The sequence below is a fragment of the Pleuronectes platessa genome, chromosome 17 (assembly GCF_947347685.1).
Source record: "Pleuronectes platessa chromosome 17, fPlePla1.1, whole genome shotgun sequence".
Lineage (NCBI taxonomy): Eukaryota > Metazoa > Chordata > Actinopteri > Pleuronectiformes > Pleuronectidae > Pleuronectes > Pleuronectes platessa.
In genome coordinates this window covers 6,126,338-6,148,134 of record NC_070642.1, presented here as the reverse complement: position 1 = coordinate 6,148,134, position 21,797 = coordinate 6,126,338, and the positions used below count along the sequence as shown (strand labels likewise).

The window sequence follows — 21,797 nt, the reverse complement described above, 5'->3', positions numbered from 1 at the left end:
TAGGATAAATTAGCTTCCCCAATTTGTAAATTTTTGTGTCCAGTGACATATCAGCACACACACTTTATTTTCTATTTCTTCTGCCATGTTGTGTTCTGACAGCACTGACTACCGACCCACATACACAGCAGACAGTTTCTTCAGGCACCGGTGGCAGTTTGTTTTTCCTGTTGCACAGAATTCCTTTCGTTATCTGAGCTCAAGTTGTGCCACATGTAAGATACTAGACGGTGTCTTACATAAGACGACTCACACAAGCACATTAACGATTAACACGAATGCAAAAGCCACAACACAACATCAACAGCCACACAACTGCAGCAGAAGTGACGACGAAACCAGCAGAGTAACTTACTAACTGTCGTTTGGGAAAAAAAATTGATGCTGGTCTATTTGAGGTTCTTGGAGCACCCAATTTTGGACGAGCACAAACGTTCCTACTTGAATCTTTAATTGCTGCTCCAAGCACCTGCACTGTAGCACCTTTTTAAAATGCTGATTTCGGCGTCACAATCTAAACCCATTGTTTGGTGGTTGTGTTTCCATTGTGTGGCTTTAGCAGTAGTTTTGTGGGACTTGCCATTGTGTTGTGGCTTTGCCTTTGTGTTTCCGTCTATGTGCTAGTGTGAGAAGACCACTGTGAAAAACTGATAATCACAACAATGTAACACTATCACTATTGTCCTCACACTAAATATTAGGTCCTGACTCGCAGGCAGAAGTACGGCACAGTGTCATTGCTAGTATCAGACTGTTACAGTTGTAATTTTTCAGTCAAGTGCCCACATTGTTTAAATAGAAAATGAACTTGGGAGAGAGAATGGGGAACACACGAAGCAAAGTGCCGAGTCAGACATAATCAAGATACATAAACATGCTCCTGTGGAAATCGCATTTAAACACAAAAGGCAATTCCCCAAGTTGGGCAAACAAGTCTGTGTCCCGTTTATTTTTACATATCAAAAACATGAAAAGAAAATGGCGCTGTCCCGTTACCCAGCAAGCCTTGGGCTCAACTTCATCACGTTACCCAGCAAGCATTGGGCTCAACATTATCACGCACATAGGATATTTAAAGGGACCACGATCCCGGCACACTCATACTTATGCCTAACACATTAATTAAATAACTGCATGAAACAAAGTGTATAGAACCATACTAAGAACAAGGGTGAATTATGTAAGTCACATTCAATACACACCCACTGTACTTGTTAAACACAGATTATCACCTTATCACACAGACCCCCTCTACTATTGTACCTGGAAAACAATTTTGAAGTGGAAGCAAGTGATGTTGCCAGTGATTACGTTGGTATGTGTGGTATGACCACATATTTCTTTGGATAAAAGTACAGCTATGTGGCACAAATAAATGTCTGGACTCTACAGTATGAATCCGTCCCGGTCCTGCAATAACATTCAACGCAGCCTTAAAACAAATGCTATTTACCACTCTTCCGTGGTAAATGGAATCACTCGTCATAAAAGTTAATAATTTGATTATTGCTGTATGGTAAAGACATAATCAAACATTTGAATCATGTAGACCTCAGAATGTAGCAATGATCCAATGTCTTAAAAAATGCAATCTGGGCGTGTTTTCTCTTCTGTGATTAATCTGAGTAGTTAATCCTGATTAGATGTAATATGTTACAATTTGTCCATGTATGCTAATGTTTGGGGCTCTCTTTGGATAATGAGTGCAACACACACTCTTCAACATACTGCCGTGCCTCATAGTTACTATGCTGTGAATGGATAATCACTGTTCAGGGGAGGGATTTGAGGAAACAGACGATTACTGCGACAGCCTGCAGATATTTATGTGAGGAGCTTGGAGAAACAGTTTAGGTGAAGACGATGACACTAACAGTGCTGCTCATGCCATAGTTATTTCTACAGGGTTAACAGGTTGGTATAAAACATTATGCTGATACAGAAATAGAAAATGACTTGTCCTTGAAAACTGTACAGAAATTGTTCTTTTAAAAAAATGTGCCTGAGTTGTATTTAAATGAATTTACTGAAAACATCCATTTTGGGATCTAGGAAGCATGGAACCTGAATTTATCATAAACAAGACCGGTAATGGCAAGTTGGTGCATCTGTGCTATGAACCAGGACCTTCCTCTTGCATAATGGAAATTACCCCTTCGACAATACGTACATTTTTATATGTGTTTATTGGCAGTACATTGTCTGTTCTCACAATCAGCGGGAACCTTCTGGTAATCACCTCCATCGTTTACTTCAGACAGCTCCACACTCCGACAAACTACCTGATCCTCTCTCTGGCCGGGGCCGACCTGCTTGTTGGGACTTTAGTTCTGCAGTTCAACTTGGCTATGTCTGTGCAGTCCTGTTTGTATTTTGGGGATTTAGCTTGTAAAATGCGGCGCAGCTTCGACATTTCATTGGTAATGACGTCGATCCTGAACTTGTGCTGTATTGCCATAGACAGATACTATGCAGTGTGTCAGCCTCTGTCATACAGAACTAAAATGAATGGAAGGGTTGTTCTGATCATGATTCTGGTGAGCTGGACTACCTCTGGTCTGTCTGGATTTGGAACCATATTTGTAGAACTTAAAAACAAAGTCTGTGAAGGTCGATGTTTCATATTCCGTGTGCCAAATTCAAATATATTTGGCTCTGTTGTAGTGTTTTATCTCCCAGTGTTCATAATGCTGTGTATCTACCTAAAGATTTTCATTGTGGCACAGAGACAGGCGTGCAGCATCCACAACACAAAATGTCGTAGCACAAAGTCTGGAGCAGCCGTCAGTAAGATGGAGAAGAAGGCCACTAAAACCCTGGCCACGGTTATGGGAGTTTTTCTTTTCTGCTGGACGCCCTTCTTTCTTTTTTTAACCTTCAATCCTGTGACTAACTATTCAATCCCTCCACATCTAGTTGAAGCTGTTGCCTGGCTTGGATGGTCCAATTCCATGCTCAATCCATTTGTCTACGCTTTCTTTTACAGATGGTTCCGAGCAGCTCTCAGAATCATAATTTCTGGAAAAATATTCAGCGGCAATTTTAGAAACTCAAAACTGTTCTGAATGAGGGGCTCACTCTTTAATGTGTGCTCCACAAAGGTCTTGCATTTAATTAGTATATCACTGACATATTCTTGGAAATCAGTACAGTGTCTGTAATAAGAGCAATTTTTAGGCTGCTGGTAGAGACACAGTATAATTTGTTGCACAATAATATACAGGTCTTTTACCTTTACAGTAGGTACTTTTCAAAAGGTTTTATAATATGAAAGACTTTGAAATTGGGTTTGGTGATCAACGTTTAAAAAAACCTGTATTATATTGATCTTAATGCCAGGGATGACTTTTGAAATGTGTTTCTGTTTTTAAGGTAATGCTACAGCTTGCGATACTAAATCAACACAGACACGTAAAATAGTAAGTTAAGTTTGCAGATTAGGCAGAGATAATTCAGAAGTACAGCAACGCAAACAACAGTAGCTCTGCTGCATCTTTAACTAACCTCCTGGACACATTTAAGTTGTATTAAAAACGGGAGCATTTTTTATCTGTGCTCTTAATAGCACAGTTGAAAAGTATTTTCATGGGACACAAAACAAGAAGGACGAGCGCAGCTGAGACGTACTCATTGTTCAGTTTATGGCTTTAATAAAATGACACAAATCAGATGTTGGAATTTTTCTTTAATGTGTGTAACCCCCTTTTTTAACCTGTGTTATTTGCAGTGTGTTTCTGTAGATTGTGAGTATTTGCAGGGCATGTGGGAAGACAAGATTAGATTGCAGTGTGCTGAGCTCTCAGACCCGCTGTAGCATCAGGATCTAATGGCATCAGTTACCCACAGTTCATTTTGTGGTGAATTAAAATGCTGAGCATGTGGAGGTACTGGAGGCCAATGTAAATGTAGCTGGTCCCGGTAAATTCTAGCCTGGATGCCAGACGAACTTAGCCCCGCCCACAACAATTTGGTCGGGCAGTTCGGTCTGGAGTCGCTCCATTGGGAAAAAATTATGGGGCGTGTTTCAACTGACCAGGAAGTAAAATTCCTCTTCGCTCAATTGGATAGACCTACAACCAATCAGAGCAACGTAGTATGTGACGTATGCTAAGCAACGCATTGTGAGTTATTTACTAACCCGGGTTCACACCGGACGCTTCAGCGCAGCGCCAAGCCTTAAATAACAGCTGGCTCCCATCCACTCCCATGTTAAAACTTTGTGCCGGTCACACCGGAGGCTGAAGCACCGCGAGGCAGCCTTGGCGCAGCGCGGTGCTTCAGCCTCCGGTGTGACCGACACAAAGCCGTGCAGCGATCTACTGGATCAACGGGTGATATTATTAGCGCTGCCCGGCGGTTCAGCGTCGCTTCAGTGTCCGTTGTGAACAGCCAAGCGCCGGGGCGATAGGGATTAGCGCGGTGCTGTGGCGTCGCCTCCACGTTCTGTGTTCCTCTTTCAAAATGAATGCGCTGTCGATGTCTTCTAAAACAGACTCAATGGCAGCATCTACACATCTCAGCTCGCCAGCGGCAGGCATGTTTGTTGAAAACGAATTCAACCCGAGGGCACTGTGATGACGTGGTTGATTACGTTACCGTTGATCATCTGTCAATCATCGTATAAAGCCCGCCCTGACAATCTGATTGGCCCGGTCGGGCCATAATTTTTTCCCAATGGAGCGACTCCAGACCGAACTGCCCGACCAAATTGTTGTGGGCGGGGCTAAGTTCGTCTGGCATCCAGGCTAGGTAAATTCATCACCAGACCAAGAAAAATACACAGTTGGATCTGAATGAAACCCAAACAGTTTTTTCTAATTTACAGTTGCCAATAATGTTAATTTTGTTGATCACAATATGATGAAAGACGCTCAATTATGACTTTGTCCTTTCAGCATCAGAGCATGCAGAGAGGTTTCATATATTATTTCTGAAGTTAGCAGTAGTAAATGATGTATTATAAACACTAGCTGTGTAAAATAAGATAAGATAAGATAAGATAAGATGCATTTATTGATCCCAAACACATGCACAATCACACGACATGCAGAGTAGGGAAATTTTGCTTCTGCTTTTGTCCCATCTGGTGAACTTCACAGGACACACAGAGCAGTGGGCAGCCATGCACAGAACCCGGAATTTTTTAAATTTTTATTTAGATAAGCCAGATAAAATGTGTGGTACAACAATATATCTCAGGCCAACAAAATGACAGGGTAAAATCAACACCTCTGTTCTGTACTGTATATTTTCACACCAGAAAAATAATAAAAGGTCTGTATCATTTGTAAAGTTGTGTGTTATAATGTGAAAAATAAAACATGGGAAGAGAGCATTTATGTGCTCAGTGATTTTGGTGACCCTACACTCTACAGGGGTGGAGTTATTGAACATTATTGATAATAATAAAAATCCTACAAAATGTGCTAAAGCATATCTTTCCAAAATGAGGATTGTAGTCTAACCAGGGAAGCGAACATTTGTTTGTGTTTTCAGTTTGTCCACCCTACACTGCACAGGAATGAACCTATTGAATATTTTTGCAGTATGTGTTTGCAGCATTGCACTTTGTAGACAGTCCCCGCCCTCTCCCCTCACTGCCTGCTGTACATAGAGACCAATGCCCCCCCCCCCCAGCCGATTTAGGCTTGTTTTGATGAAAATAAAGCCGTAGGTGGTTGTCTACATTACTCTGATAGAAGGAGGCCTTAAGGATATTTTGTTTCTTAGTTATTCCACCTTAACAGCAACATTTTGATCCATCCAAACTGCATGTAACAGAGCTTCAACCCTGACCCGAGACTTGATAATATGATGACCGGAAACCTTTCACGCTTCATAATTAGGGATGTGATTACTCTTCACATTAAACACACCTTACTTTGAATTCAATATGCTAATGAGCCCATATTAAATCAAAACCCACCATTCTGCTCATTGGCAGAGAGAGCAGGGACACGTATCACTAGAGATTCACGAACCAGAATTGATTGATTGAGAGCAGACAGAAAACTTTACACTGCTGTGTATATTTATCAATCAATAAATCAAATTGTATTTGTATAGCCCATATTCACAAATCACAATTTGTCTCATTGGGCTTTAACATGGTGAGACATCCTCTGTCCTTAACCCTCAGGAAGAGTAAGGAAAAACTACTAAAAACCCTTTTAACAGGATCAAAATACGTGGAAACCTTAGAGACAGCCACATGTCTGGGATCCCTCTCCCAGGACGGACAGAAGTGCAAAATATGTGAAGTGTAGGAGAACATCATCAAGATTAAAGTTTTTAGCAGCATTTATGAGGGTAGACATTTTGAAGGATAGCTTCAATACTATATATCAAGCAGTCCTTCTGCAATCATAGTCTATGGTCAGCAGCCAGCAAGATCATAATCCATCATCAAGATCGGATCCCACAGTCATTGTCCATTGCCGCCAGTTAGGATCCATCATCAGCTGCCACCTCGGTCGTGGTCCACCACCATAGTCTCACTCAAACGCGACAAAGGATACGTCATTCCCACTACGATCAGCCGGCACGACATAGAATCCACCATACTGGATCCTACACCGCGACCTCCGACACGCGATCCACAAATCGCAATCCACGATGATGTGGCCATAGCTGTGGCCCTAGATCTGCGGGCAATAAGGCACGGGGACTCCGGGAAAGAGGTCAAGTCAGAAACATGTATTGATGTGATATGAATAATTTTGATGTGATAAGGATGGAGAAGAGGAAGCAGAAGCTGGAATGATTCCTCTCCTTGTATATGTCTCTATATGAGACAAATTATTGCAAATTCAAGTGCAGCTTCGTGTGGAACATTTCTGTCACGCGAGCACAACTAAAGCTGTTGGCTTTAATGTTATTGTTGTAGTGGATCAATAATCTGCTTCAGTTCACCACTTCACGTCTGCATCATCACTTTCCTGTCTCCAAAACATTTGTACGCAGGGGTCAGAGTTTAAATTGAAATACGCACATTTTCCCGTCACGTTTCAGGCCCTGTTTTGTGCGAACGCAACGGTTATAAATGAGACCCCTGGACTATTTTTGCTCTGATTGGAATAGGTATCACGTACCAGGCAACGAACCAAGGACAAGATTACAGGGTTTGACAGTCATGGGAACCGTTTTAGCATTTTACATTCCAGCCATTAAAATGTTCACCATCTAATCTACCTAGAGATTTTGATGGTGGCACAGAGACAGGAATGCAGCATGAAAAAGTCTGGGGCGACTTTCAGTAAGATGGAGATAAAGACGACCAAAACTCTGGCCAGTGTGATGTGGTTTTATCTGTTGTCTTGGACTCTCTGTGCATCACTTATCACCCTTTGAGCAATTACAAGATACCATCGCGTTTAATTGAAACATTAAGCCAGTGGCTTGGCTTCGATGGTCAATCCATGTGTCTATGCTTTCTTCTACAGCTGTTTTTCGAACAGCTTTTAGAATGATCATCACAAGGAAAATATTTCAAGGTGACTTTTCTGACTTATAGCTCTTTTGACTATGAGAGTCACAGTACTGACAGGTCACTAATCTGGCCTGGCAATAAAGATTAAGAGTATCCGCGTATCACTCCACTTTTATGTAAGTACAAATTGTCTCTGTATCTGCAACCTCTTGACATAATGTGTTACCTTGATACGTTCTTAATATAAAGGGAGTTCATATTTATACGAATGATTACATTAACTGAAATTATTCAGGGTTATAAGTTTGTGTCTCATTTTGCTGCAGTCTTTGGGCTGATATTTTTAGGCTAGTTAACTGAAGTTTTAAAGTAAAAGTACTGTGATAGAAATTTTACTATTAGGGCAATGATTGATATGAGGAACTACTTTGATGTTTAGAAAGATAACAAATGTTCCCTGAGAAGTCAGGGTGCACTCAAACTGTTATATGACTTCCTCACTGACAGGGTCACCAAACAAAGACTTAACAGCACAGGGGATTTGTGGTTGTAAACATTGGGAAAGGGATCTTGAAAACAGATGTTACATTCCGAGGGTCTGGGAAAGAGTAGGTGACAGGATATTGGTCACGTATTGCTTAACATGAAAGAGGTTGATCGATAACATTTGTTTCCTCTCTAGGAGGGGCTTGGAGATGTATAAAGTGCTGCTTGTCTTGTATGTCATTGCTCATTGTATGAAATCTATTCCATGGTCTTGTACATTGATGCCCATCTGCAGATGTAGAATAGACTTTCAGAATTAGAATCATAAAACACGGGACGAGATGTTAAAACTGTCCATTGTGCCAATAGATGGTATGCTCTCACATGATTTGCGGTGATGTTGACAGAGTGGCATGGGAGGTGTATTTCTTAGACTGGGTTAAGATGTCAATTTTGGGACACATCCTCAGTAGTGTGCCTTCGAATCAGTGGGTGTTTTGGCCTTAAATCACTAAACACTCTCATCAAAGGTGGCCAGCTAAAGGGTGATCAAGCCTTAGCTTGTGTCCCATGCCCAATTAAGATTTCCCACGGGACTATGCAAGGCAGGAGCGTCCTCTTCCATGAGCCAGCCCTACAGCTGACCGCATACCTCATATTCCCTCCTCAAGTTGGAGGGATCTGAATTAAGTTCTCAGGTGGGGATGGGGGGGTCATGAAGTTATAGCCCAGGGTCCTTCCGTTTGATCCAGATCCACTGGCGGCCTCTTTTAGCTGCTTGAGAAACTGCTCTGACGGTCTGTCGCAGAGCCTGTCCATGGATTCCAGTTTCTTTCAGCAACCTGATGGTGGAAGAAGCCACGAATCCTCTGCATCCCACTTCAACTGGCCAGACTTTTGCATTCCAGCCACGCTGAGTTGCGTCTGCTGCCAACTCTGTGTAACGCAGTTTCTTACGCTCGTAGGCCTCTTCAACAGAGTTTTCCCACGGGACTGTGAGCTCTATGATGTACACAGCCTTTCGTGAAGGAGACCAGAGTACCATGTCTGGCCTAAGGTTGGTAGAAGCAATCTCAGGTGGAAAAATGAGTTGCTGGCCAATATCGACAAGCATCTTCCAGTCCCTGGCCATGGCTAGGTGTCCAGTTTCTGGCTTCGTAGGAGGATGCTTGGGCCTTTTCTGTCCCTCCCGAATGAATGTTGTTGTTTTGACAGGATTGCTTGTTTTTGGAGGTAATGAATTGGTTGCACTCCTCTTGGTCTCAAGTGCTGCAGCCAGGCTCTTGAGGACCTGATTGTGCCTCCAGGTGTAGCGGCCTTGTGAGAGGCTGGTCTTGCAACCTGTCATTATATGCCTGAGAGTCGCCGGGGCTGGGCAGAGGGGGCAGGTCGGGTCCTCGCCATACCATTGATGTAAATTTTTTGGTGATGGAAGCACATCAAAAACAGCTCTTATGATGAAGCTGATGTTGATTGCCTCCATTTGCCAAAGCTCACTCCAGTTGATCTTTCTCCTCTCCAGGCCTTCCCACCACGTCCATTGCCCTTGTTTAACAAGAGAGACAGCCTTTGCACTTCTTATACTCTCCTCCTGTCTGCGCACCTCCTCGACCACCAGCTTCCTGCATTCAGATGTTGTTGCCTTATGGAACGTTGGTTTGCTTGCTGCCAGGCCAAGGCCTCCTCTTCCACGCTGGATAGTCCCCACAATGTCTTGGTGTCTCAGGGCTGATGTTGCTTGCTGCACAGCCTTGGATGATGTCCATTTCTGTCCAGTTTGTAGGGGAGGTGCAGCCTTGCTAATGGTCTGGTCTTTGGAGTCCTTCAATGTCATCTGAAGTCTTACTTTAGAGCACTTGTACTCCTCCGTCAGACTTGTAAGAGGTAGTTCAAGGACCCCTTTGCCATAGAGGCCGATGTTACTCAGACATCGTGGGACACCCAGCCATTTCTTCACGTATGAGGTAATGGTTTGTTCCATCATCTCCACTGTTGTTATTGGGACCTCGTTGATGGTGAGTGGCCACATTACCCGGGGGAAAAGTCCAAACTGTAGGCACCAAAGCTTGAGCTTCCCAGGCAGTAGGGTCTTGTTGATGTTCTCAAGACCGTCGGCGATGTCCTGCCTTACTTGCTGCACTTGATCTTTATCCCGGAGGCTTTCGTTGTACCATCTACCCAGGCTCTTGACGGGTTGCTCAGACACCGTTGGTATCGGGTCATCTCCAATGCAGAACCTCACATCTTTAAGCTGACCCTTGACTATGGAGATGCTTCGAGATTTGCTTGGCTTAATTTTCATCCGGGCCCACTTGATGTTATCCTGCAGTTTTGCAAGTAGCCGCCTGGTGCATACTGCAGTGGTGGTCAGTGTAGTCATGTCATCCATGTATGCTCGGATAGGTGGGAGACGGAGCCCTTCCTTAGTTCTCTCACCGCCAACCACCCATCTCGATGCCCTGATGGTGACTTCCATGGCCATAGTGAAGGCCAGAGGTGAAATTGTACAGCCTGCCATTATGCCTACTTCCAAGCGCTGCCATGTTGTTGTGAAGTCAGGTGTTGTGGAACACAATTGCAGGTCTTGAAAATATGCCTTTACCAGTGTAGTGATGGGTTCTGGTATGTGGAAAAAGTTGAAGGATTCCCAGAGGAGTTCATGGGGAACTGAGCCAAAGGCATTGGCCAGGTCGAGGAAGATGACCTAGAGGTCACTCTTGTCCTTCATAGCTGTTTGGATCTGGTGCCAGATCATACTAGTATGTTCCAGGCAACCAGAGAAACCAGGAATACCTGCTTTCTGTACAGATGTATCAATGTACTTGTTCCTTTCCAGGTAAGTGGACAGCCTCTGTGCTATTATACTGAAAAAGATCTTCCATTCAACATTGAGAAGGGAGATTGGTCGGAATTGACTGATGTCTGTCGCATCCTTCATAATACATTGTAATGACTTGTGCTTGACAGTACTCGTTTGACCAATTACATCATTTTATTAAGCTTTATGAAACCATTAGATCAGTAATACTGAAATCAGCAAGTGAAGCTGCATTAAAACACATTATAAACAGGTTTGTAAATATTGAGAGCTTGTTTCTTTCTTTGATTTGTGGTGAGATGGGTCAATAGAGTATTTGTGAACTTCAGATGGAAAAAGCCTTTAACAACTCTGACATTTAAAAAAACTAAATTTATTTTTCAGAAGCAAAAGACCAAAACCACTGGGTGATTCTTGATCTATTTACTTTAAGTGCTTGTTGTATTATCTATTGTTTGTCCTCTTCATCTTTAAAAGGAACTAAAGCTGTCAAATAAATGTAATGCAGTATAAAATGTAATAATTCTCTCTAAAATGTATCAGAGTATGAAGTAGGATAAAGTGGAAATACTAGAGTACAAGTGCCAACATGTTGTATTTGAAATATTTAAGATTAACAGTATTTGTTTATTGTGTAGTGTTAACTGTCCAGACTGCAGAAGGGGAGTTATCATTTATATTTTGGGATGTAAATATGTTCTTATCTTAACTATGGAACAATGGCCCAGCCCTGGATGTTTTACAATTATGATCGACAAACAATTCAGTAAACCCAATAGTTCATGTGGTAACTTATGAAAAAAAAATACACTGCAATACGCTATTGTCTCTTTTTTCTTTTTTGAAAATAAAGTAACAAAATCTACTGTACATTATAAATTCTATAAAAACATTAAACACATAGTTAACAGCAAAAATAGACACAGTTATGCACTGCTTATGTACATCAGGGTACTTATTGAACTGTGTAGACATTGGTCACGAAAGCTAGGGTTCAGTTTGATGGATCTCACGCTGGATCTTTAATTCAGTTGCTATTCGATTGTTAATAATATATATATATATAAATATAAAGGGAGTTCATATATATATATATATATATCTATATATATATAGATATATATATATCACACTGAACATTCCTTCAAACATTTTTTTATCTTTTAAAACCTCACTATTTTCTTCCTGATTTCATAACTTTTGTTTCTGACTTTACATGAAATTCATAATATCTTACAGATATTTTGAATGACCAAACAAATGTTACCTATACAGCTTGCTGCATTGATTCATATATTACTAAATGACTCCGTTGCATCACTGCTGTTTGTGTTTGTAGCTCGTGAAACGTGGTAGACATCTGAAAGACAAACACATTGTTGATAAGACAATGCATTCAAATAAACAGGAAAGCTGCTTAATGTGAAACAACTTACATCTTCTTCCAAGTAGTCTGCCTATGAAATTATTTCCACTCAAGGAGGAAATGCCAGCACCTGTGCTCTACATAGCAACAAAAGTGTAAAGTCATTGAAGGAAAAATTTAACGAATTCATTAGCATATCACGTCTGTAGATTCAACAACATTTGGGATGCATTGAAAACCAGAAAAATATTCCAAGCATTTATAAAAACGAAAAACGAAAAAATCAACACTTACCCTCGAAGAATTAGAGCCAGTGCTTGTTCGAGGTGATTTCCTTCCGAGGAGAGAACGAGTCTGCAGGCAAAATCAAAATGATGGCAATGTCAAAATGAACAGTATTTAGTAATCAGTTATGCTAGTACTTAAAGGGATAGTTCACCCAAAGATATTGATCGAAACAAGGTAATTTACAATGTGGTTTAAGCCTTAATGTCTTCATGTGTTCCATGCATGAACAAGGCTACAGAGGAGGATAACAGCAGACATTAAGGCTAACAACCTGGTGAAAATGACACTAATTCGGGTCAAATTTGAATGTTGGGTGTACAGACACTTGGATGACACCACAGGAGGAGTATGGAGGCATATTATGCTTCTTTCTGTTGTGGAAATTGTCACCAGTTACTTCAATTATATTCGATTTGGGTACAAGGATGTAGCCCTGACATCCCTCCATTGTCATAGTGGTGAGTAGATAAGGAAGGAATTTTCATTTTGGGTGAACTTTCCCTTTAAAAGCAGTTTGAGATTTAACATGACAACAGTATAATGAAAGGATGGATAATACTATATGTTTATGCGCATATTGTATGTGCTAAACAGCCATCACAAAAAAGTTTCAGAGCATGAAACTATTTAAATTTACAACCTGTCATTGTTGTTGATGATGTATCGAGGTGCTGATAAATGGATTGTTGAATTTTGATGGTGAACACCGCCATATTCCCTAAGCTAATCTAAATGCCCCCTGCCTGTAACTCTATACTTCGTTTGCAGAAACAAGAGTAGGAGGTGTAGAAATTACCTGAGTACGAGCTATGGTCTTAAAGGCTTAAATGGGTGTGTATAATTTAGTGTCATATAACATTGAAGATGCTTATTGCAACAAATCTCGTTCGAAACATTTAGGAGAACCTACGGTATCTTCAAGCAATATTAAACATGACAGTGATAGGTTTGTCTTTTCTGGGATACTGTAGACATTTGGAGGTACAACATGGCTGATGTAGACGTAATGCTTAAGTAACAAAAACACAACGACACCGTGTTCACCCAGAGAAAGTATAGAATTGAAGATAGAGTGGTATATATCTTCTGTGTATAATAGTATGTGTTCACAGGAGGTGCTTTAGCCTTTTGTAACTGAACAGCTTTATTTAAAATAACCTGCGGCACAATGCCCTTGTTGTGATTAACTAGTTATACACGCACAAATGCAACATAGAGGCTTGTTGTAGGCTTCAAATTCATAAAAATGTTGTGTCTTCTGAAAACTGCCAAAATGTGTGTGTGTGGCGACTCACACATTACCAAAAGGTGCTTCTCCTCTGCTAGCATGCTGCTAATGTTACATCCTATGTACACATACTAGGATCTATTAGTGGCAAAATCGACATACCTTTGAATCGAGTAGTACCCCAAACAATAAAATGAAGAAACCCTGAGAAAAATCAGACATTCACATTTCATAATCATCAGAATGAAGGAACATGGAATGTTCTGTTACACAAAAGCAATGCATTGAAATTCATTGGGTGTAAATACCTGTAGTGAATTGAAGAATGCAAAGGCAATATGGATTGCTTCATTTCTTGATGATACCATGGTTCCCACACCCAAACCCCAGGTCAATCCAAATAAAGGAGTCAAAATGACCAGACATCTCGTTATGACCACCAGCGTGTGTTTTTCATCTGATTGTGCAGCGTCTCCCACACCTCTTTTCAGCATTTTGTATAAGACCACAATTACAATTAAAATATTGATGAAGACTATGGTCAAGGCCGGTATCACCATGGCCAGGAGAGCTTTTGTCTCAAACCAGTTCAGCCAACAAGCCTCAGATTTCCTGATGTATCCAATTCCCGGTGCTGTGACAGCAACAGTAATAACAGCTATAATCAGAGGACAGCCGTATCCTAAACAGAAACCAATGGCCAACATGATTGACTTGGACATGTACGAGAAGACCATCACCGTCCTGTAAAAGAGCAAAAGGCCTGACACGAGCATCCAAAAGAATAGAGCAAGGTAGAAAAAGTGCATAAAAAATGTTGCCGCGCTACATGGTCCAAGAGGAAGTTCGTAGTCCCCCCCTGGGTTTTCAAGGGGATCGTTTGCTATAGAGGCACCAATGATGAAACAGATATCAGCGACCAACAGAGACAGGGCGGTATTTACGATGGAAACGTGACGCATGAAGGCAGTGCTATTCCTGGTAATGGCTTTCCAAACGTACCCTTCAATAACTAGACATATTACCAAGCTTGCCATTGATATTCCAACTCCAACATAAGTGATTATATCCAAGGCTTCTCTTATAGATGGGGGGATGTCCGTTGCCATCAGAATTGAGAAGGAGGTGAGGTGGTTACAGCTGCAGGTTACTATGTTGTTTATGTCGGACACAAACTTACATCCCTCATCATCCCAAGCACCAATATTGTCAAAGAGTGTGAAGTTCCAGAAGACGCACTGCGGGTTCATTGTCAAGGAGCTGTTCAGCTTGTCGTAGCTCAGGATGACATTCTGAACTGTGGCATTTATTTTGACAAGCAACACGGCTGCATTGATGGCATTATCACTGGCAGTTTCATTACTGGTGGTATTGAAGGGGCCGACGTCAAAGGTGGAGTTTCGTGTTGGCATAACAATATAAAGGGTTGAGAGGAGGATGGTGGTAATATAAACATTGCTCATGCTGTTTTTCGTAATGTTTAGGACGATGCTGGAGTTCAGGTCTGCCATGAAGGAGTCATCAAACGTCGTTCTGTTTAGCAGGATCCGTGGCGTCCTTACGGAAAACTCGCCGTCCAAATAACTGGAGAGACTCTCCAATGAACCCAACAATTTGGAGCTGAAATTGCGGGTGTCGTTTGCATTCAAAATTACCCAAGACTCTCTTGATTCTTCACCTATGATGACATCAACAGTCTCTAGGATATTCTGTAGATCAGAAGACAGGTCTCTGTGAAAGTCCACCCTCATCAAAATGTTGCATTAGCTTAAATAATTCGCATTTACTAAAAGAATACAAAGTGTAAGGTTAAACTTACCTGCATGCTGGTTTCATCGACAGCAGTTGAAACACTTGCAACAGTGTTTAGGATGTCAACGATAGCTGATATAGTTGCAGTTGAATTTTCAGTGTCCTGTCTTTCTTTCTGGACAGCTTTACTTAGATTCCCTACAAATTCTGGCACTCCCTCCTCATCCAAAGTCTGAAAGAAAGAAAAACTGCTTAAGCTTTTGACACAAACAGGTTTTCATCATACGAATTTGCAGGGATAAATATGTTCTAAGTTCTTGAGTGGACATATAGTCCAATACAATATTTTCTAAGAAATAATTGCAAAAACTAGATTATTGTCATCGTTTTGATACCATTTTACCACTGATACAATGATAATGAAACAGCATGAAGAAACAAGGTCATCTTTTCAAATAATATTCAGTCAGACATTTTAATTGGAATCAAAAATATGAAAATATCCAAATAAATAAAACATAAATAAAATAAACGACATACAACCCAACAAATAAATAAAATGGACTCTCTGGCTCTGTTCACAAAATTTGCTGTTGATTTAGTATTGGCACAGGATACATGTAACCAGCTCGTTAAACAGGATGGGAAGGTTATGCTTTTCATGTGCTTTAAGGTTTGATTTGTAATAGGCTCGTATTCCAGTGTTTCCTATCGGATTGTGTGTGTGTGTATTGGTGTATTAGTGTATGACTGAATCAAACCAAACACAAAGGTCCATCTGGTTTTAGTAATGAGTGAGTGTGGGCGGCACCAATCTGGGGCATGTGAGTGAGTTGTAACTCCGCCTCTCTCCCAGACACTGACGGACACACATATGAGAGAAGCTGTAGTGATCTAAATGTTGGTGACATTCTTAAAAGAACTCGCAGGTAGACGCAATCACCTTATCAAGGTCAGCAAATTTATCTCCATCATGTTTATATATCGTATGATAAGTCTATATAGTAATTATCATGACAGGCCTACATACAGCATTAATCCATCATCACATTTTCTAAATATCAAGAGATAAGTTTTGGTGTTCAAAGACTGTCTTAAGGAAACGGTAAAATTACACATGCGTGTTGAGAGGGCTGTTGATCACTAAAGATAGATGGTTTGAACTTGACCAAGTTTACCAATAACAACCTGCATCCTGTTAATTGATATCAGCTCCACAGCCCCTAAACGAAACATCAGTATCGATTAACAAATAGGAAGCAGTTTGATGGATCAGTAGCTCACCTACCTGTGACTGAATCAGTAATTGATGGATTTCTATTACAAAGCAGGTGTCTTCGACAAGTTTCCACTCGCCCGTTTCCTGACATTCCGCCAGCCTTTTCCCTACTTGACCTATATCGCACTCAATGCTTGTTTGGTCTCCTACTCGACCGTCCCCATACTGAGTGTCATTGCATTTGGAATCTGATAGAGTTCAATAAACGATTATAGAAAAAGACAGGAAAAACAGCAAACAAATTGTGTAGTTACACTTTAAAAGTTGCTCTTACTCTCTTTGAAGATCGTCATGGTCGATGTCATTTCATAACTTGATGGGTTATCCACCCTGCATGTAAAAATGACTTGATCTACGCTGCAGCTTTCAAGTTCGTAATCATGCTTAATGCAGTTGGCGTCTTCACCGGTAACAGAAACTGAAAATTGACGTGATGTTGAGGAGATAAACTTTTAATATCTTTCTAAAATTTCATAGCATGGACGGAGTGAGAAGTTTCCAACATCAGTCCTTACCTGAGGGCAACTGGTCTTTGTCTCGAAACCACTTGATTGTGAAGGGACGCTGCACACAACACTTGAGGGGTTGCATCTTTCCAGTTCTGCATCTTACATGAAATTCACTCTTGAGACGCACAACAGGAGCTTCTTCGATTTCGCTTTCTGTTACAATTCCTTTTTGCTGGAATTCCAGGTCGTTTTTGCTCAGAGCACAACTGTAAGTTCCTGTGATCAAGAGAAGAAGATTTCACTGAATGCATTAGTAAAAAAATCTTATAAACAAAATTCTAAATGGTAATACTGCATGTCATTCTGAGAGCATGCCAGGTGGTAATGGACTAACTTACCAACCAATTTGATCAATGATGCAGTAGTAGTGAATGCAATTTGTATAATTGCTAATATTATATCAACAACAAGTTGATCTCTAAATAATAAATTACATCCTGCCTTGAAGGGCAAACTCAGGAGGAAATCCATACACCTTTGTGTGGCTACCTCCGGAGTTCAAGTCTGAGAAAGTCTTGTTTTATTAAATTGCGAAGAGTTCTTGTTTATTGACTCCTTATTAGTTTACATATTCGTCCAGCTCTGACTTACCACTATCAGCAGGAATGACGTTGTTAACTTCAAGCATAGACATAGAGTTGGAAGTAGTAATTTTAAACCTTCCACCGTCTTTAATTTCACGTCCATTAAATGTCCATCTGGAACTGGAAATTAGTCCCACTATAACGCTTTCTGGAGGCTCACACTTCAGGGACAGGCTGGCACCAGTGTAAGTGAGCTCTGGAACGATGATCGAAGTTGAACCTTTGGATAAAACAGAGTTGTTTGAACAGTCAAATTCATCTAAGTTAAACAAAAGTAGTAAACTACTACTACTCATTTTTCATACTTACTTTGGTAAAATACAGAAATTGCGCCAATGACAGGAGCAATGCTTCTACTTATTGCTATAAGGAAGTTTTGATTTTCATCCAAAATTTTATCAAAGTCCACTTGTGTTGTCTGTACAACATATTTTGTAATAATGCTTCCTTTGCTGTAAGAACAGAAAAGCAAAGATGTGATGTTGGGTTTATCTATACAATTTAAGGTCTTGACTTTCTATGTAAATGCCTCAAGATAATGTATATTAAGATTTGGCGCTTTACAAATAAAATTGAATTGAATATAGATTGGGCTTTGACTTCGGCTTCCCGAAGGCTTCCCAACGCCTGAATTCCAACACTGTACCTGAATTCTGTCACAAAACCTCCTCTATATCCTTGGATTCCTTTATACTGCTTATCTATCTGTGGGAGAGACAGATAGATGATAACATATGAACTGGAGATAAACGTTCACATTGAATAGTGTTAACAGTGCACTTACCACTTTATCGATCTGTGACTTCAAATCTTTGTACTTTGTACTTGATGTATTACTTAATTCTAATGTGTAATCCATGTCTAATCTCATTGACATTTCGATTTTGAAAACTGTTTCTGTAAAGAAGTAGATGAAAAAAATGAGCAAAGCTTCTGAATAACATTTAATTTCTTGCAATGGAAAGACGCAGATAAACACAGGAACCTTTTTAAAATATGTTGGTTGTTCTAGAATGAAATAAGACTCATTGTTTTATTAGGTGCTGTGCAAGTGCAGCTCAGTGGTACAGTATCAGACAGCTGTTCATCTCAAAATCACTCATATCCTTTAATACAACATATTTTCTGCAGCAAGTGACAACTTGCCCTTTGTAAATGCAATTTAATAATAATGGTTGTGGGTGGAACGTCTGGTGTTGAGGTAATTGTGGTGTTAACAACTGTGGTTAGTGGTTGGTTTTTAAATAGCCTTTTAATTCATCATCTGCTCCAACAGTAACACCAACAACAGTTGTAACAAATAAGTGTTCAACTACTAACTGTTAAAAAATACTTTTAGTCACCTGAGGTTGAACAACATAGTCATTCAAATAAAATCATTTTTTTTTACACTGAAACTGCACTAGCAAATGTCCAAAAGTTACAATAAATGAGGTACTTTTTTTGCAGATTCCACACCTGTTGCTACAACAGTTAGGAACACTACAACAGCAACAACATCTGTGCCAAGTGAGTGTTTGAGAAAAGATGACTCTTCTTTGTTTGTTACAACACATTTGAATGCAACACATATAACTTCACCCTCCACTGTTGATATGAGTAAGAATGGAGAGGCTAACTCTTCACAGCTGTTTAAAACACGTCAAATAGTCAGATTTTGTTTTCCAGTTTAACACATAATTGTACAGATAATTATAAATTGATCAAACGCCACAGTTGCATCAAATTGAAGTGAACACCATAGTTATAACAATAGCAACAAAATGTTTATTATCGCTTTAAAATAAAAAATATGTAAAAATAATGAGTCAGTCATTGTTAAAATTCAAGACATGATAACAAGGAAAATTGCCTGATCAAAAATGCGGTAAAATTCACTTAGATTTAGTACAGTGTCATGTCCTGGCTTTAGTTTCCCGGCTTTATAAAAGAAAATATCTCTTACCAGTGAATGCAGAGATGCTTACTCCACTGCTTCTGACATTTTCAGACACGGTGAAGAGAGTGAAGTTGTATCTTTTCCCACTTGTGAGTCCTGAGGTTACGTGTGTAACTGGTTCGTTTCCCATTGAAGTCATGACGGTTATTTCTCCATCACTGGACAAAAGTACATATGTGAGGATGTTTTCCACTTTTTTCCACTGCAGGGTGACACTGGTCTCATTTTGTCCCACTGATTTAAAGTCCTCTGCATTAGGAGGAGCTGGAAGAAAGCAAAGAGAAATTAGTCCTTGTAAATTTATAGTGCATATGTCTCTATTGAAAAATCCCTGATCAAAAATGCACACTAAATAACTTTAAATGTTAGATTTTGCAAAGAGTTGTGTCCTGGCTTTTGTTTATTGGCTTTATAACAGAAAATGTCTCTTACCAGTGAATGCAGAGATGCTCACTCCACTGCTTCTGAGTTTTTCTGACACGGTGAATAGAGTGAAGTTGTATTTTGTCCCATTTGTGAGTCCTGAGGTTACATGTGTAACTGGTTTATTTCCCATTTCTGCAGTGACGTTTGTGTCCAGTCCGTCACTGGACACAAGTACATATGTGCGGATGTTTTCCACTTTTTTCCACTGCAGGGTGATGCTGGTCTCATTTTGTCCCACTGATTTAAAGTCCTCTGCATTAGAAGGAGCTGGGAGAAAGCAAAGAGAAATTAGTCCTTGTAAATTTCTAGTGCATGTGTCTCTTTTGGCTATAGGTTGTATTTTAGTCATCTGATTAATAGGAACAATTGTGCCTTTAAATTCATGCAATTTTTATCTTCAAGGAAAAATGCCTGATCAAAAATGCAAACTAAATAACTTACCAAATTTGATATTGTACAGAGTTGTGTCCTGGTTTTTGTTTCGTGGCTTTATAACAGAAAATGTCTCTTACCAGTGAATGCAGAAATGCTCACTCCACTGCTTCTGACTTTTTCAGACACGGTGAAGAGGGTGAAGTTGTATTTTGTCCCATTTGTGAGTCCTGAGGTTACGTGTGTAACTGGTTCATTTCCCATTTCTGCATTGACGTTTATTTCTCCGTCACTGGACACAAGTACATATGTGAGGATGTTTTCCACTTTTTTCCACTGCAGGGTGATGCTGGTCTCATTTTGTCCCACTGATTTAAAGTCCTCTGCATTAGGAGGAGCTGGAAGAAAGCAAAGAGAATTTAGTCCTTATAAATGTATAGTGCATGTGTCTCTATTATAAAATACATGATAAAAAATGCACACTAAATAACTATAAAAATTAGATTTTGTACAGAGTTGTGTCCTGGCTGTTGTTTCTTGGCTTTATAACAGAAAATGTCTCTTACCAGTGAATGCAGAGATGCTCACCCCACTGCTTCTGACTTTTTTAGACACGGTGAAGAGAGTGAAGTTGTATTTTGTCCCATTTGTGAGTCCTGAGGTTACATGTGTAACTGGTTTATTTCCCATTTCTGCAGTGACGTTTGTGTCCAGTCCGTCGCTGGACACAAGTACATATGTGAGGATGTTTTCCACTTTTTTCCATTGCAGGGTGACACTGGTCTCATTTTTTCCCACTGATTTAAAGTCCTCTGCATTAGGAGGAGCTGGAAGAAAGCAAAGAGAAATTAGTCCTTGTAAATGTATAGTGCATGTGTCTCTATTATAAAATACCTGATAAAAAATGCACACTAAATAACTATAAAAATTTGATTTTGTAAAGACTTGTGTCCTGGTTTTTGTTTCGTGGCTTTATAACAGAAAATGTCTCTTACCAGTGAATGCAGAGATGCTCACTCCACTGCTTCTGACGTTTTCAGACACGGTGAAGAGGGTGAAGTTGTATTTTGTCCCATTTGTGAGTCCTGAGGTTACGTGTGTAACTGGTTCATTTCCCATTTCTGCATTGACGTTTATTTCTCCGTCACTGGACACAAGTACATATGTAAGGATGTTTTCCACTTTTTTCCACTGCAGGGTGATGCTGGTCTCATTTTGTCCCACTGATTTAAAGTCCTCTGCATTAGGAGGAGCTGGAGGAAAGCAAAGCGAAATTAGTCCTTGTAAATGTATAGTGCATTTGTCTCTATTGAAAAATCCC

At 40.2% G+C, this 21,797-nt stretch overlaps 2 protein-coding genes across 2 annotated transcripts; one reads left to right on the top strand and one right to left on the bottom strand.

Annotated features, from left to right (window-relative positions):
- Positions 1–2,057: 2,057 nt before the first annotated feature.
- Positions 2,058–3,065, top strand: LOC128460609 (trace amine-associated receptor 1-like). Its single transcript, XM_053445850.1, has 2 exons — positions 2,058–2,388; positions 2,461–3,065. Exons 1-2 carry the CDS (start codon positions 2,058–2,060, stop codon positions 3,063–3,065), a joined length of 936 nt encoding a protein of 311 aa, XP_053301825.1.
- A 7,823-nt stretch (positions 3,066–10,888) lies between these two features.
- Positions 10,889–20,756, bottom strand: LOC128459915 (adhesion G-protein coupled receptor F1). Its single transcript, XM_053444871.1, has 16 exons — positions 20,617–20,756; positions 20,111–20,371; positions 19,685–19,942; positions 18,524–18,636; positions 18,386–18,444; positions 18,049–18,191; positions 17,747–17,959; positions 17,162–17,371; positions 16,921–17,064; positions 16,656–16,834; positions 15,435–15,599; positions 13,924–15,324; positions 13,778–13,819; positions 12,394–12,453; positions 12,170–12,236; positions 10,889–12,093 (listed from the first exon to the last, which is right to left on the bottom strand). The coding sequence occupies exons 1-16, from the start codon at positions 20,738–20,740 to the stop codon at positions 12,023–12,025; spliced, it is 3,510 nt and encodes a 1,169-aa protein (XP_053300846.1). The 5' UTR covers positions 20,741–20,756; the 3' UTR covers positions 10,889–12,022.
- Positions 20,757–21,797: the final 1,041 nt, after the last annotated feature.